Source organism: Gopherus evgoodei, chromosome 1, assembly GCF_007399415.2.
Source record: "Gopherus evgoodei ecotype Sinaloan lineage chromosome 1, rGopEvg1_v1.p, whole genome shotgun sequence".
Taxonomy (NCBI): Eukaryota; Metazoa; Chordata; order Testudines; family Testudinidae; genus Gopherus; species Gopherus evgoodei.
The window spans coordinates 161,793,832-161,809,811 of NC_044322.1; the positions used below are offsets into that span (position 1 = coordinate 161,793,832).

At 43.1% G+C, this 15,980-nt stretch overlaps 1 protein-coding gene across 2 annotated transcripts in view; it reads left to right on the forward strand.

Annotated features, from left to right (window-relative positions):
- Positions 1-15,980, forward strand: part of DSCAM (DS cell adhesion molecule) — a 662,018-nt gene that overhangs the window by 528,832 nt on the left and 117,206 nt on the right. For both annotated transcript variants that reach the window (XM_030577471.1, XM_030577483.1), the window contains exons 15-16: positions 2,450-2,617; positions 10,882-10,952. In XM_030577471.1, the coding sequence (XP_030433331.1) occupies positions 2,450-2,617; positions 10,882-10,952 (239 nt within the window). The remainder of the gene's footprint in view (positions 1-2,449; positions 2,618-10,881; positions 10,953-15,980) is intronic.

A 15,980-nucleotide genomic window follows, 5' to 3' on the forward strand; every position in this document is an offset into this window, starting at 1 on the left:
AGATTCTGATTTTCCATCTCCTCCCTTACCTTGGTACGTCATTATTTAGTCTACAAAGAACCTAGGGGTTTTTCCAGGCTGGATACTCTGTTTTGAGTAACTTAATAGTTAAAAAAAAACCCTCTAACATTGAAGGAGGTCTTTTCAAAAATCTTAATCAATTTTGTAAAATATTCAGATCAAAATTATCATCTATCACAAAGGAAGTTTACTTAATCCTCCATACAAAATGGATCTTTTTAGTCCAGAACAGTTGACATGATATAAACTGGGACAGAGACTGTCTTTCTCTATGTTTCTACAGCGCTAAGCACAATGGGGCACATATCTTGGCTGAGGTCCCTATGCACTATTCTAACAACAACAACCATTGCTAAATATTACACGCCGGATTCTCTGCTGCCCAGAGAATCTGTGGGGTACATCTGAGTGGTGGGATCATCAGGGAGCCAGTTGCCGCTCCCTGATTCTTTGCCCAGTCCTAGAGCAGATTAGTATAGCCCAGTGGCTGCTCTTAAATGTATCAGCTGGCAATAGTCCCCGAAGGACCATATGACAGCGAAAGAGACCCAGAATGCATGCTTTCCAGCTATGCTTCCATCTTGCCCTCCAGTGACAATGGCCCTCCAGTGACAGGAGTATGTTTTGCCAGTTGAACACCTAGTAGAGAGTCTCCCATTTCTGGATGTTTTTATGAACTTCAAACATTTTGAGGTTTGTTCATCACTGAATGATTCCGCATTTCATATAGTATGGTGGCTGAATTCTTTTTTCTGAAGTATTAGGCATCAACTAGTCTCATATATAGAATACTGGACTAAATGAACAATTGGTGTATTCTGGTATGGCAATCCCCAAATTGCAGCATTTTGAAGGGTGATGGTGTCATTAATTCAAATGTTAACAGTCTTCCAAGACACTTCAGGACAGTGTCAGTTTTTGCTCAAGAGCACCATTTAAAAATATCCATAAAGTGTAGAAAGAGTATTCCAAGCAAATGTTATCAAGGCTATGTCCAGAGAAGGCCTTTAGGCATCCTGGGAGCACCACTGCAAAGGCAGCAGTGATGAGTAGTAGATGAATTCAGATGCAGTTGATTAGCACTGCATCAATTGATACTTACATTTTTAGGAGTTTTTAAAAGAGCATCAGTTGATAGCTAAATGTTTGGGCATTTTAAAATACAGACAGACAGATGAAGAATGAAATTGTTCTGCAACTAACAAAATTATTTAGTATGTAAACAATTTGCACATCTCTAAGGGACGCCATAGAGACACACAGAGAGAAAGAATTACACACTGCCTCAAAAACTGGACATAGTATATTGTTTCCTGCTATGCTTTCCTATTTTTACCCAAGACTTTTCTGTCTGGTGAGCTTTTCATGATGCTTCCTGCAGTAACCCTCACTAAACAACACCACTGTATAGCTCCCAGCTAAATCCCATAGGATACTACAGAGGTTAAAGGAGGAATATGCAATACAGTGAGAAAGAAATGACAGCTGACAACACATAAGAGATGTCAAGATGATTTAAAACAGATCAGTCCCGTTGTTTTATTTGGGCTGATTTAATGTTACGTTGAGGCCGAGTGGTTACTATATGCAACTAAATTCTGTCCTTTCTATTACCATGTGTCAAGCAAGTTTAGTGAATAATTTATGCTAAATGTGGATAACCCCAGATTTCCTTAAATTTTGATTTAATCTGGATAAAATTCCTCCTTTTTCAGGCACATACAAACAACTCATGGGATTAATGACTGCACCGATGTTAAATCTCATTGAATGTGGATCTGCATCATTAACCTGAAAACATCTCAATGGCTTAGTAGTCGATACTGAAAGGTGCCAAATACTCTGGCCCCAATCCCACTTAAGCTCATGCTTAATTATCTGCATAGTTCATTGAATAAGCATGCACGAGTGAGCCCTTAAGAATTTAAAGTATAAAACATTTTCATCTTTATAAATTATCCTTTGCATCTTTAAGAATCTTTCCTGTCCCCCTTTTCATTCCTGTTGAACAACTTCCTTTCAAGGCTCCTTGTCACAGTAACCAACCGTCCCTCTGAGGAGCACTGAATGGAATTCCTTTAGGACAGCGGATCTCATCTTTTTCCCACGTCACAAAAAAAAAAAAAAAAAAAGAAGGGAGAGAACCCCTCTCATTCTCATTTCCACTATATAAAAGTGGGTTCCCCTTTGGACCTGTTCCTGCACTCCAGGTTGAGAATTCTTTCTTTAAGAGCTTTGATCAGTGAGAAGGAGTACTGAAGAAAAACGTCATATGCCATTTAGGTTGTATTAGCAAACTTTTTCCAGTGCTGATGCTGAAAACAGGAGGTCTTCTCTTATAAGGTTGAGTTACTTAAATATTTGAAATAACAAAATGAATGCAAAATTGTCTTTAGTTTTTTCTCTCCCCCCCCCATTTATTAAATAGACTCCTGGGATTCTGTTCAGCGAACCAAAGACGTCTCTCCTCAGCTGAACCAGGCCACTATCATTGACCTCCACCCTTCCTCCACCTACAACATCCGCATGTATGCCAAAAACCGCATTGGCAAGAGCGAAGCAAGCAATGAGCTCACTATCACTACGGATGAAGCAGGTACATTCTGGCTTTGTATTGTTTAAATCAGGAGTTCTCAACCTTTTTCTCTCTGAGGCCCCCCTCAACATGCTATAAAAACTCCTGGGCCCAGCGAGGGCAAGGGGGGACTCAGGGCTCCAGGCTAGGGGGGAGGGGAGCAGGGAGAGGGGGCCTTGGGTGTAGGCGTAGTTTGACTTATATTTAGTGGTAGGCAAGGGCCAGCTCCACACAATGCGATCCAGGGAGGGACTGCCACCTCCACTCCCTGACTCACCTCAGCAGGCCACCCACGAGGGATGCAACCAAAAAATATAACTCAAAGCGGGGATTCAATTCAAGAAGTTTGAAAACCACTCAGGGTGCAGGGAGAGGGGTAGCTAGGGCTACCCCCAGCAGGGGCGGCTCCAGGCACCAGCACGCCAAGCACATGCCTGGGGCGGCAAGCCACAGGGGGTGCTCTGCCAGTCGCCGCGAGGGCGGCAGGCAGGTTGCCTTTGGCGGCATGTCTGTGGAGGGTCCGCTGGTCCCACGGCTTCGGTGGACCTCCCGCAGGTGTGCCATCAAATCCATGGGACCGCAGACCTTCCGCAGGTAAGCCGCCGAAGGCAGCCTGCCTGCTGTGCTTGGGGTGGCAAAATACCTAGAGATGCCCCTGGCCCCCAGGATGGCCCCACTCTGTGTAAGGCACTGCATTTTGGGGTAGCAACACCCTTGTGCCTCCCCAATTCTGCCCACAGGCTCAGGGCTTCTTCCTGCAGGGAGGGCTTCATCCCTGTGCTGCTCCCAACTTCAGCCCCCTGGTGAGTGCAGCACTGGGGCTCCTGGCTTCAGCCCCACAGTGCTGCTGGCTTCAGATGGGGGTGGGGGCACCAGGGCTCCACCACGGCTCCCGGCTTCAGTGGGGGGGAGGGGCTTCTGGCTTCAGTCCCATGCCACTCCCAGCTTCAGACCAGGGGCACCAGGGCTCCCAGCATCTGCCCCACGTCGCTGCCGGCTTCAGCTCCACGCTGCATAGCTGCTGGCTTTGTTTTTTTGGGGGGTGGATTGGGAGGAGGAGGGTTGTGCCAGGGCTCGGTGCAGTGGGTTTCAGCCGGGGGGCCCTGCAGACCCCTGAAAGGTCTCATGGACCGCTAGAGGGTTGCAGCCCCCCCTTTGAGAACCGCTGCTCTAAATCTTAGCTGAGCTCAAATTTTCTTCCTTACTAGAAATTTCTGTTTGAAATGCCAACTACACTACAACTATCTCACAGAGGATGCTAAAATATTCCAAGAAAGCATGACTTCAGAAACGTCATTGTGCAGACCTGTCATTAAAACTGTTCAGTGGCATCTAGTGGTCAAAGAAGACATTACGCCCCAAATTTTCAACCTTGGGGACTAGAAGCTATGCATTTAAATCCCTATTTGAGGACCCAAATATGGATTTAGGTGTCTAACTTAAGATTCCCAAGATTGAAAATGTTGATCTACATGAATAATGTTGTTATTGAGCTATTCTCCACCCCTTTAATGTCAATTAAAGTTAGTTTGCATTAATTTATTAATATTGTTTCCTTGAATTTAATTTTCATGCAGTCCTCCACCACAGATGGCATTGGCCATTTGCAGCACTTCCTCTCCAGCTAGGAGGACAAGTGACTGACTTTTCACAGAACAGTCATACCAGCGCCGCTGTCTCTCTGTTCTGGCAAGAGTACCCTGCCAACACCTTCCCCTTAATGCCCGGGATAGCCCCTTTTGAGCCTGTCATTGCAGTATGCAGTGGCTTCTTTGCATTCAAGTCTCTATGTACCTTACTTGCTGAAGTGAAAGAAGTTATCCTTTATTGCTTTCCTTTCCTCTGATGCCTCCCTCTTTCTGAGGCCAATGCCCTATCGTTTTCTTCCTTGAATTATACGTCATAATGCTGAATATCTGCAAATATCTCCCATCAAAGTTACATATTGCAATTAAATGAATAGACATCACAGCTGGGATTCCCAAAGGAGCCTAAGAAAATTCAACATACAAACACCACTGAAATTCCTATATTCCTTATGTTCCTTTGAAAACTCTAGGCCATACTAGAATCTGCCATTTCTTGTTTGAAAAGCATACCTGCATCACACATATTTTTTTCTATGCTAACATGCTAATACCTCCCTGCCTGGGTTTTTTTCCCCCCAAAAAATGATATATGCTAGGAGTTATTTTCGGGAAGACATAGGACCTTGTGTTTGACAGGAGGTCAGCCTATGATCACCATGGTCCCTTCTGGCCGTACAGTTGAGAGGTAAAATAACAATGTAAGTGGTTGGGGGCAGATTATGGCAGATAAAGGCCCACCGCATTCTAAAGCTACATGATGATCTGGGTTCTAGACACTCAGTGGCATGGTTTTCAGCCCACATATGAGAATTTGGCTGTGCAAATCTTATTAATATTAATAGAAGACCAAATCACTGCAGTGAAAATTTACCCCTTGCCATGAGATCAGATTCTCAGTTCTCAAGGATTTGTAACAAAGAATAAGAGCACAAGGGCTTACTGTACAAATGGAAGCAAACAGGAGACAACATGAGCTGCATTCATTTTTTCCCCTTAATGCCCTTTTTCAGCACATATATTGCACCCACAAATAATGTCTGTGTTAGAAAAGGAAGAGAGAATGAACAGAACTCTGCATTATGGGTTTTAATTTTATATGATTCTTAGTGGTGGGGCAGATTTCTTTACTATACATCAAGGAAAGGACGAGTAATTTGTTTGCTTTTAAACTACATGTTGAATGCAAAAATGTTTTTCCTGTTTGCAAGGTGAAATATGAAATCTTTAGAGAAAGAGGTTACCCATCCGGAATACCTCCACCTCCCACTCTCCCCTTCCCAAAATCTCCTAAAGAAATTGTTTCTCATATACTCACATAAGTTAGTAGTATGTGCTGTTAATAAACTTGGAGTGTTCCTTACTTACTGACTTTCTTTTGTCTGATAATTAATATGACAGCATCAGCAACTGACCTCCCATTAAAAACTAGCTTCCCCATTAGGCTGAAACCTGGATGTCACATTTTATCCAGTGTCTCCAGACCTAGTTTCAGGATTACTGGGCCTTTCACTGCTCTCATTAGGGAGCTGTCCAGTCAGAGTGAAAGGTCAGTTATGTGGAACCGCAGTCAGAAGTCATTGATTTATTCAAGGAGCAATCAGCAGAGGGAAGGTCAGGTCTAGGCAAGGCAACAGCATTTGTTGTCTTGGTTTTGGTTTGATCAGTCGCACAGTATGCATAAGTGCAGTCATTTGTCATTGTTTACTGTTTGCTGCTCTTACATCAGGAGGGTTAAATTAGAACAGGGTGCTGAGCAGGACGGAGACACCTAAGGGAAGAGATCAAAATGAAGGCCTGAGAAAAACAACATTAAAAATTTAAAAATCCAAACCCCTTTACTGCAAAGGTGCAGATTACATATCCTACACTAGTGTGACTCCAGGCTGCCAGCATTATTTATTAGAAAGTAAACTGAAAAGGATGCCTTCAGCAGGAGGAGAGTCAAGCAATATTCTCTGTCCTTCCACTAATCTGGAGCTGATTTCAGGGCTATTGGAGCTTTACCACCTAACCTTTAATAGCTATTGCTTTGAAAAATAGACTGGGAGAGCTCATTTCCTTCAGTGTTTGACAGGAAAGCAGAAGGCTTGTTTTTCTTTGTTTCTGTGTATTGTTAAAGTTTAACAGTGCAAGCTGAGATATCGGGGTTCTCTTTCTGGCTTTGTCACAGACTCTGAGTGACCTTAAGATGCTCATTTATCTTCTCTGTGCCTCAGTCTCATCATCTGTACAATGGGTATAAAACATTTACCTGCCTCACAGTGATGTTGTTAGGCTTAAATCTATCATGTCTGTAAATCTTTTAGAGATGCTTAGATGGGAGGCCCTAGAGAAATGTAAGGCATGTTAGAGCAAGGAAGGTTGCAGGAAAGTTGGCTCCCACATGCGAATAGTTATCAAAGGCTCAGTGGGTTTAGTGTTTGTGTATAAGGCTATCACTACACTGCAGTTAGGAACAACCCAGGTAGACAGACTTCCACTAGCATGGCTCAAGTTGGCATGCTAAAATAGCGGTGTGGATATTCTGGTTCTGGCAGAGATGTGGGCTAGCTACTCAAGCTCAGAACCAGAGGTGCTGGACTCAGGGGCGGCTTTATGTTTTTTCCACCCCAAGTACCACAGTCAGGCGGCCTTCAGCGGCATTTCTGTGGGAGGTCCGCTGGTCACTCAGATTCGGCGGCAGTTCTGCGGATAATCTGCTGGTCCCGCGCCTTTGGTGTACCCGCCGCCGAATTGCCGTCGAAGCTGCAGGACCGGCAGACCTCCCACAAGCTTGCTGCCGAAGGCTGTCTGAATGCCGCCCTCACAGCGACCGGCACGCCGCCCCCTGCAGCTTGCCACCCCAGGCATGTGCTTGCTGCACTGGTGCCTGGAGCTGCCCCTGGTTGGACTGGCTTCAGAGCCTGAACAGCTACCCAAGCTGCAATGTCCATACTGCTAGTTTAACATGCTAGCTTGTGCCCCACAGGCGTGAGTCTGTCTGCCTGGGCTGGGAGGTTCGCTCTCAGCTGCAGTGCAGACATAGTGCAATTAAAAATCCATGGCTCACGGGGCTTGGACTGTGGGACTGCTTAATTGTGATGTAGACGTTCCAGGCTTGGGCTGCCTGGGACCCTCCCATCTCACTGGGTCCTAGAGCTCAGGCTTCAGCCTAAATCTGGAAGTCTACACTGCAATGAAACAGCTCCACAGCCTGAGCACTGCAAGCCAAAGTCAGTTGGCATGGCCCAGCTGCCGGTTTTTCATTCCACTGTAGACATACCCTAAGGCAGTGATGGACCCCTGCGACCTGTCAGGGTAATTTGCTGCTGGGCCGTAAGACAATTGACCATCCACAGGCACGGCCGCCCACAGCTGCCAGTGGCCATGGTTCACTGTTCCTGACCAACTGGACTTGCAGGAAGCGGGGGCCAGCACAACCCTGTGGCCTGTATCGCTTCCCGCACCTCCCATTGGCCAGGAATGGCAAATCGTAGCCACTAGGAGCTGTGGGCGGCTGTGCCTGCAGAAGGTCAATGCAAACAAACTGTCTAACAGCCCGCCAGCGGATTACCCTGACGGGCCTTGTGTGGCCCACAGGACACAGGTTGCCCACCCCTGCCCTAAGAGGTTAACATAACCTTGCACATTTTGGATGGAGTGTTTGCAAAAAATCACCTAATTAATTCCTGGAAACCATACTGGAAATTCACCTCATTGCCTTCAGGGTAGTAATTCGATTCCTAGCAACTCTTCATAATCATGTAAGTTGTGGTGAATGTGTACAGTGAAATTGGCAGACATTAATTTCACTCCACCACAACCTCTGTCACAGCCTCCTTATCACACACTTTGTCACAGTACACTCCCCCTCTCCTCTCTATGCCCTGTGTCACCATCCTCTCCCCTATCCCAATGCCCTCAGACAAACACGCTCCGCTATACCCTCTGTCACAGCTTGCTCCCTCCCACCATATCCTCTGTCATGGCTTCTCCATCACAAACTCACCCATAGTCTGCCTCCACCATTCACCTTCCTCTACACTCTCTGTCACAGTGCCCCTCACCTCTAACTCCACTATACCATCTACTGCACCCCACAGCCCATAACACCATCTGTCATGACCATTAGAATCATAGAACCATAGGGTGAGAAGAGACCACCAGGGTCAGCTAATCTAACCCGCTGCCAAGACACAGGACCCGTCTCCCTATTCTTGCCCTCACACCTATCTCATCCCCCATCCGGCTCCCCAGTGACCCAGTGTACAACCATTCACTCTGTCATGGACTCACCACATTCTTTATCACAACCCATTCAGCTGCAACTATCTCCTTCACAGTCCCCCAGGCAAGGTCCTGAGTCTGCTCTCACTTACATTGATGTAAATCAGGAGTACTAGTATGAAACCAGTGTGAGAGCAGAACTGGGTCCAGGATGTGTTATCCCAAGCATAGCAAAGCAATCCAGAATCTTTACAAAAAATAAGGCACAATCACTAGCTAATGTTTGCTACAGTGTTTCTCTCTGATTTCCTTCCTACTTGCACGAGCTTCCTGTGGTGAGTCTGAATTCTTCATACCAGACAAGCAAAGGTTTAGCCTATGTAAACATGTCACAGTAATAACTTCCACATCAGAGACAAAGAATATGTTTCTGCACATGGAGGAATGAAATAAACTGTGGGCATAAAGGAGATTTATGGTTGCCATACTGTGATGCCTAAGAAAAGCCAGGATTTTACCAGCTCGTTTCATAAGCCAAATTTTTTTGCACATATCTACTACAAAATAATATATCTGGAGTGATGACATTAGTGTCTGTAAACTGGTGGTCAGAGTCTAGAGTTGACTTAAAGAACTAGCACAGACCCCACTCTTGCTGTTGTGCTTACCCTGTTTTCATTACTGTGTGTTACTGCATAGGAAACTTAGGGTACATCTACACAGCAACTAAAACCTGCGGTTGACCCATTCCAGCTGACTTAGACTCATGGGGCTCAGGCTAAGGGACTGTTTAATTGCTGTGTAAGCATTCAGCTCAGTCTGGATCATAGGCTCTAGCACTCTGCGTGGTGGGAGGGTCCTAGAGCCCAGGCTCCAGCCCAGCTCAAACATCTACACCACAGTTAAACAGCCCCTTAGCCTGAGCCCCACGAACCTGAGTTAGCTGGCATGGGCCAGCCACAAGTGTCTGATTGCAGTGTAGACATGCCCTCAAACTAAGGTCCCACATGAGCTATAGGCAATGGTTCCACTTCACCTTCCACCCACTGCACAAGGCAACAAAATCCCACAAAATAGGACTGGTACATGACTTCAGTGGAGCATAAGCCTTGTGCTAGGTCTCTGTACAGGCATGAATTTCACCCATGTAAGCCCAATGGACTCCTTTCACTGCAGTCATTTGCTGCTGTTTACCCCTCAGACTGCTTTCATTGCAACATCCATTTCCTCCTGCTCTCCCTCTCACAACCTGGTCTCTTTTGCTCCCTTTCTCATATTATTAAATTTGTGATTTCTTATTTTTTATTCATGCCACCTCATATATATAGAAATCTTCTACTAGAGCTCTGAGATATCTCCGCAGGGCCGGCTCTAGGCCCCAGCACGCCAAGCACATGCTTGGGGCAGCATGCCGCGGGGGACACTCTGCCAGTTGCCGGGAGGGCTGCAGGCTGCTCTGGTGGCCCTCCCGCAGGCGTGCCTGCGGAGGGTCCGCTGGCACGCCTGCGGGAGGTCCACCAGAGCCGCGGGACCGGCGAGCGGCAGAGCACTCCCCGTGGTGTGCCGCCGTGCTTGGGGTGGCGAAATGGCTAGAGCCGGCCCTGTATCTCCGTCTCTTTCTTCACATCCTTCCATTAAAACGGCTTGGTTTTACCTTTCTTTTACAAATCCCCACTGCAACACTAACTGCCTCCAATCACCGTTCATTGCATTGTAACCATCTAATTTAGATAGAAGTTTCTTAGGACCAGAACTTTGTCTTCCAACTTGTTTGTGAAGCACCACACATACTGTTGGCAGTATATAAATAATAAGAGAGGCTCCCTCTGACTGAGCCAGCAGAAACTATCCCGGGTTCATGTAATCAGGCAGGATATTCTTTATATGGCTTCCACACTGATATATGTAGACACAGAAAAACTATTTGTGCAGTTTTTACTTTATAAAATAATAATTTTGTACTGAACTTGCTCAGTCTTTAGTTAACAGAACGAGCTTAATCAGAAGCTACATGTTGAAATGATCAAAGCTGGTTGAAGAGTTGTTGTGTTCCCTGATTCTGAATGGGTGCTGCTGTCTTTTCAGTGCGAGCACATTCACAGCAGCTTAAAGCACATTCAGCACATCAGTAGAGAAGATTTCAAAGGGAAAGAAAAGCATCATGAGCATGTCACTAAACAAGGCTTTTGAAGGAAAGTCACATGCGACTCATTCCTGTTTTATTTGCAAACTTGCTAAATCTTGAAATAAAAACATTTAATTGTCACAAATGCCATGCAACCAGCTAGTGGAGACTCCTTAGCCTTTCGGTTTTGTTTGAGTAAAGCGATACCTTCAATGCTTCATATGCTGTTAAATGGTTTCATACCAACCCAGAGCCTCTGTTCTATGTCACAGTGTTGGCATCAACACTATATTTTGTTTATTTCTGCCACATTATAAGAACCTGCCTTATGATGGATGTGTCTCCATTTCTGTCTCTCTCACCAGCTCCTGATGGCCCACCTCAGGAAGTTCAGCTTGAGCCTGTATCTTCACAAAGCATTCGGGTCACTTGGAAAGTAAGTAACCATAGCAGGAAACAGAGACTGTAGCAGTATTTATGTATGTTCAGAGAACTGTTGTTAGGGTGAATATTATAATAACTGTGGATCAGAAGTATTTTGTTTTGAATAGAAGCATGGAGACCCTCTTCAGTGCTATGTCTCAATTTGATCAAAAGTAGAGTCCATGTGTTCATACATAGTTTAGTCAAAATTATCAGATTATCTATTTTTCCAATATAATTTTGAAAAAATCTCTATTGTAACTTACGTACTCTAATGCTTGTGACTTGGTTTGGTTTTATTCAGTGTCCTGATAACTGAAAAGTTTTTACATATGTTGATTGACAGTGAAAACAGTAGGTTTATAAAGACATTATACCAAACTGTACATCCTGATGAGTAGAATAAAGATGCATAGTCACTATGTATAATCTTAATAAGAGTGGCAATTTCCATACCATATTCAGGGTAAACTGTTAAAATAAAGTTACAGCATAATGGCCATAAACGTGTGTAGAAATTCTACATGGTTACTGTAACTTATGTAATGGGATGTGAACTTTGCCTTGTAACAGAACTTTTGGAGTGTCGTGGTAATAATTGTAGAATACTGGCAATTTATCATACCAGCATGCTCTCATTTCAGACAGTTATGATGGAACAAGATTATCCTGCATATAAAGGAAGCGTCTGTGCAGACAGACAGACTATATCTAATGAATTGTCCAGCTAATGCAGACAAACCTCACATGCTAGGGATTCTGGAGTAGGTTAGTAGTAGTTAAAAATAGATATATTGAAAAAACTGTCTCCAGGGGCTGTTCACTGAAGTGCAAATACAGGTTTCCCTATCATCAATCCTAAATTTATTCTTCTTCACCCCACAAACATGAGGGTGACATAAAAGTACAAATAATATTAAAGGTGCTTTGCACAAAACTCAGTTTTTCCTCGGTGGTCTTGGTTTTTGGGGATGATTCTCCGTTGCTGCTGAGGTATGCGTTGTTCTTTGTAGTGCATGTGTCATCTGCAAAGCATTGCATTTAGTATATAAATCTAATAGCAAAATATAATTATTCAGATTGGGAGAGGAGATGATAAAATTATAAAATGCAGCAAATTGCATCCTATTTAAAATTCCTGCGATGTGTAAGGAAGTGATTTTGCCTTGACTTGTTCAATCAGGAAAAAATTCTTTGCTAGTCCTTTTTTAGCTGTCAGATATACAGTGATAATGTTTGCATCACCTTCATGTCATACAGTTATACTTTTTGTTGCTGTGGTTTTCACAGGTAGCAACGGTTTGTGGCTATAAAGAATAGCATCATATAGCAGGCAAAATGAAGCTCCATAACATGCCAGTAGAGAAAGCTAAAGAGGATACATGAAGTGCCATACTTCAATATATTTTACCATTAGCAGGAGAGCACACAGTCATCTTCTGAAATAATGTATGCTGTATACTGACTCTGGCCTTATATGAAGAAATACTTAAAGGCTGATTTTGGAGGAGATTTCCAAAAGCACAAATGGGAGTTAGGCACCATTGACGTTCTGTGGGAGTTATGCACCTCATTGCCCATTGATGTCTTTTGAAAATCTCCTCTTTAGTATTATGAACTCACATCAATGCAAATATTTACAGCTGAAATGAAACTTCCTGGCCTAAATTTTCAAAAATTGCCTCCATCATCATAGGTACACTTTTGCACTCGTAATTAAATGTGGGCACAATTAGCTGTGCCTGCAATTGTATCCATTTAGACATTTAACTACTTAGTCTGTGTGTGCTGTCAGGAAAGTAATTGCATCTACATGAGTGCAACTGGAGCTTTTCTTGGTCCCTTTCTTGTACAGAGGTCATTCAGAATCATGGCCAAGCCTAATTTGCTCTGTGAAACTACAACACTTTTCAAGTGATGGCACTGTACACTTTATAATAAAATGAACATGCAAGAGCACATTATACTGAAAGAACAAATGACATACATTATAATGTAGCAGTAAGATAATTTATTATAACTCATATACAAATAAATAAAAATATTAATAATAATAGTGCAACAGTTAAAGTTGCTACACACTCAACCTACCTGACATAAACCACAAAAGCAAGTAAATGGTCATTTAAGCCACATATCAATACAGACCCTCTATTCTTCTATCCATAAACACATACCTTAGCTCTACTGCAGCTATCATACATCACAGACCATGAACCACAACCTTCACTCTTCTGCTCTAGAGAGGCACCATAAGAGGCATGATATTCACTTAATTAAAATTATTTTCGGTTCAGTATGGAGCGTTAAGAAGTTGTATTTTGGTTACAGTTGCATCAGTCTCCCTTGCTCTCAGTTCCCCAGGTGTCTGGCAGGAAACCAGTCACTTTGTTTCAGTGGTATTTAGAGTTGTTCTAGAACAGGGGTCGGCAACCTTTCAGAAGAGCTGTGCCGAGTCTTCATTTATTCACTCTAATTTAAGTTTTTGCGTGCCAGTAATACATTTTAACGTGTTTAGAAGGTCTCTCTCTATAAGTCTATAATATACAATTAAACTATTGTTGTATGTAAAGTAAATAAGGGTTTTAAAATGTTTAAGAAGCTTCATTTAAAATTAAACTAAAATGCAAAGCCCCCTGGACTGGTTTCTAGGACCCGGGCAATGTGAGTGCCACTGAAAATCAGCTCGCGTGCTGTCTTTGGCACATGTGCCATAGGTTGCCAACCCCTGTTCTAGAATATAAAGTGTCCACAGATGATCTGTTGGCTCATCTAAACAATGCTAGGTTTCACCATGGTGTTTGAAAAAAGATGACTACTTCTTTCTTTTTCTTTTTCTTTTTCTTTTTTGACCAAGAATCTCCCTCACTGGTTAAGCTCAGGCTACTGCTATGCCTGTGCCCTTCCTTTAGGACTACTGTTCACCCATCATGATCCTTACTGAGAGACTTCTTTTCTGACAGGGAAACTCTGGGCCTTAGTCTCTATCGCCCCATTTAGGGGTGGAATCATCACTTTGCTATACAAGTGACATGTACACAACCTCTTGGATTCAAACAGACTACATCCTTATTGCTTTGCATAAGCTAAGATAAGAACATAAGAATGGCCACACTGTGTCAGACCAATGGTCCATCTAGCCCAGTATCCTGTCTTCTGACAGTGGCTAATGCCAGATGCTGCAGAGGGAACGAACAGAACAGGGCAATTGTGGAGCGATCCATCCCTTGTTGTCCAGTCTCAGCTTCTGGCAGTCAGAGGCTATGGATACTCAGAGCATAGGGTTGTGTCCCTGATCATCTTGGCTAATACCCATTGATGGATCTGTCCTCCATTAACTTATCTAGTTCTTTTTGGAACCGAACTATACATTTGCCCTTCATATCATCCCCAGGCAACGATTTCCACAGGTTGACTGTATGTTGTGAGAAGCACTTCCTTATGTCTGCTGCCAAGTAATTTTATTGGGTGACCCCTGGTTCGTGCTATATAAAAAGTACAGCAGGAAAACATTACAGCTAACATTTTCAAACCTGCTCACGTAGAGTAATGCTCCAAAATCCATATTTATGCACAAGCTGGTCAGGAATTTTTCCACAACATTTTTTTTTTAATTTTGGTCAGAAAATACTGATTTGTCCCAGCTGAAACTTGGTGCAACAATATATTGGGTTCAGCAAAACTTTCTGAAGTACAGGGTACAGTTTCTGGTCATAAAGAGACACTCGTTCCAGAATGGCTAATCGGGTATGTCTGCACTTCGACCTGCAAGTGTAAATTCTAGCTTGAGGAGACAGACCCAAGCTAGCGCTAATCAAGCTAGCACACTGAAAATAGACTGTAGCTGTGGTGGCAGGAGCAGCAGGCAAGACTAGCCACCCCATGTGCATGCCCAGCATTTCAAACAGGATCATACTCACAGCATCTAAGCCCCTGCCTCTACTGCCACATCTGCACCCTATTTTAACATTTTGGTTTTCAGACATTCAGCTTTTTAACAACAACAAAAAAATCAAAATTTTCCATTGAGACTGTTTTCACAAAAAAATTAGTTTTCCATCTAAAACCAGTTTTGACAGAAAATTTTCAACAAATTTTCAATTTCAACAAATTATAAGAAAAGGACATATAAGCAAGAAAGTGAATGAATGACCAGTTAACTGAGTATTCTAATACTTCTGCTGTCTATGCTCTGGTGGATTTTTTGTTTTTGTTTATAGTTTTGTTTTTGGATTTTTTTTCTACTCAACAAAACTACACTGTCCATTCACAAAGATGGGTGCACATTTTATGCAATGGTTATGAAATGGAGTGTGGAGTGCTTCCATCAAGACAACTATTTGCCTTTTACTTTCTTAACCACTAAAATATAATTGTGATATTTCCTACTTAACTGGGACAAATGTTCTGCATTCCCATGAAGAAATCCAGATTTTTTAAATTCCAACCAGCTTCCCCCCCATCCTCCCCCATGGTAAAATATGAAGTTTTACAGTCATTTAAAGAGCAAAAAACCATAGAAGTATTGAGACTATGATGCCACACTGTCAGCTAATGCATTTTTTATAAGATGTGACTTTTTAAAGAAATGTCTTCTGCCACCCAACAGAACAGAGTTATTCAGGAAACCAAGAAAAATAACTGGTCTATTATATATCAGAAAGCATGGTTCTACTCCCACCTGAGGTCTCATGCATGAACTAGCCCTGATTCTGCATCTCTTTTGCATACTTCTGCTGAAATCAGTGAGGATTTGATGTGTGAGGGCTTAGTGATTAGGCTATGTATATTTGTCTTTACTACTTCTTATTAGCTAAAGGTCCACATTGAAACAGTAAAAGAGGAGGCAACCACTCTCTTAGAAAATCTGTTGTTACTGGGGAATTGAAGTATATTCTTGTCCTAAGAAAAGATTCCTGCCTGAAGCTTTGTCTCCTTTTTTTGGAAACCAAATGCAGTGGAAAATAAACAAGGCATCTGAAAATAAAATCCTATTACTCTAGGAAATCTGATTATAGACTTCAGTATGGCGTGCTGATGG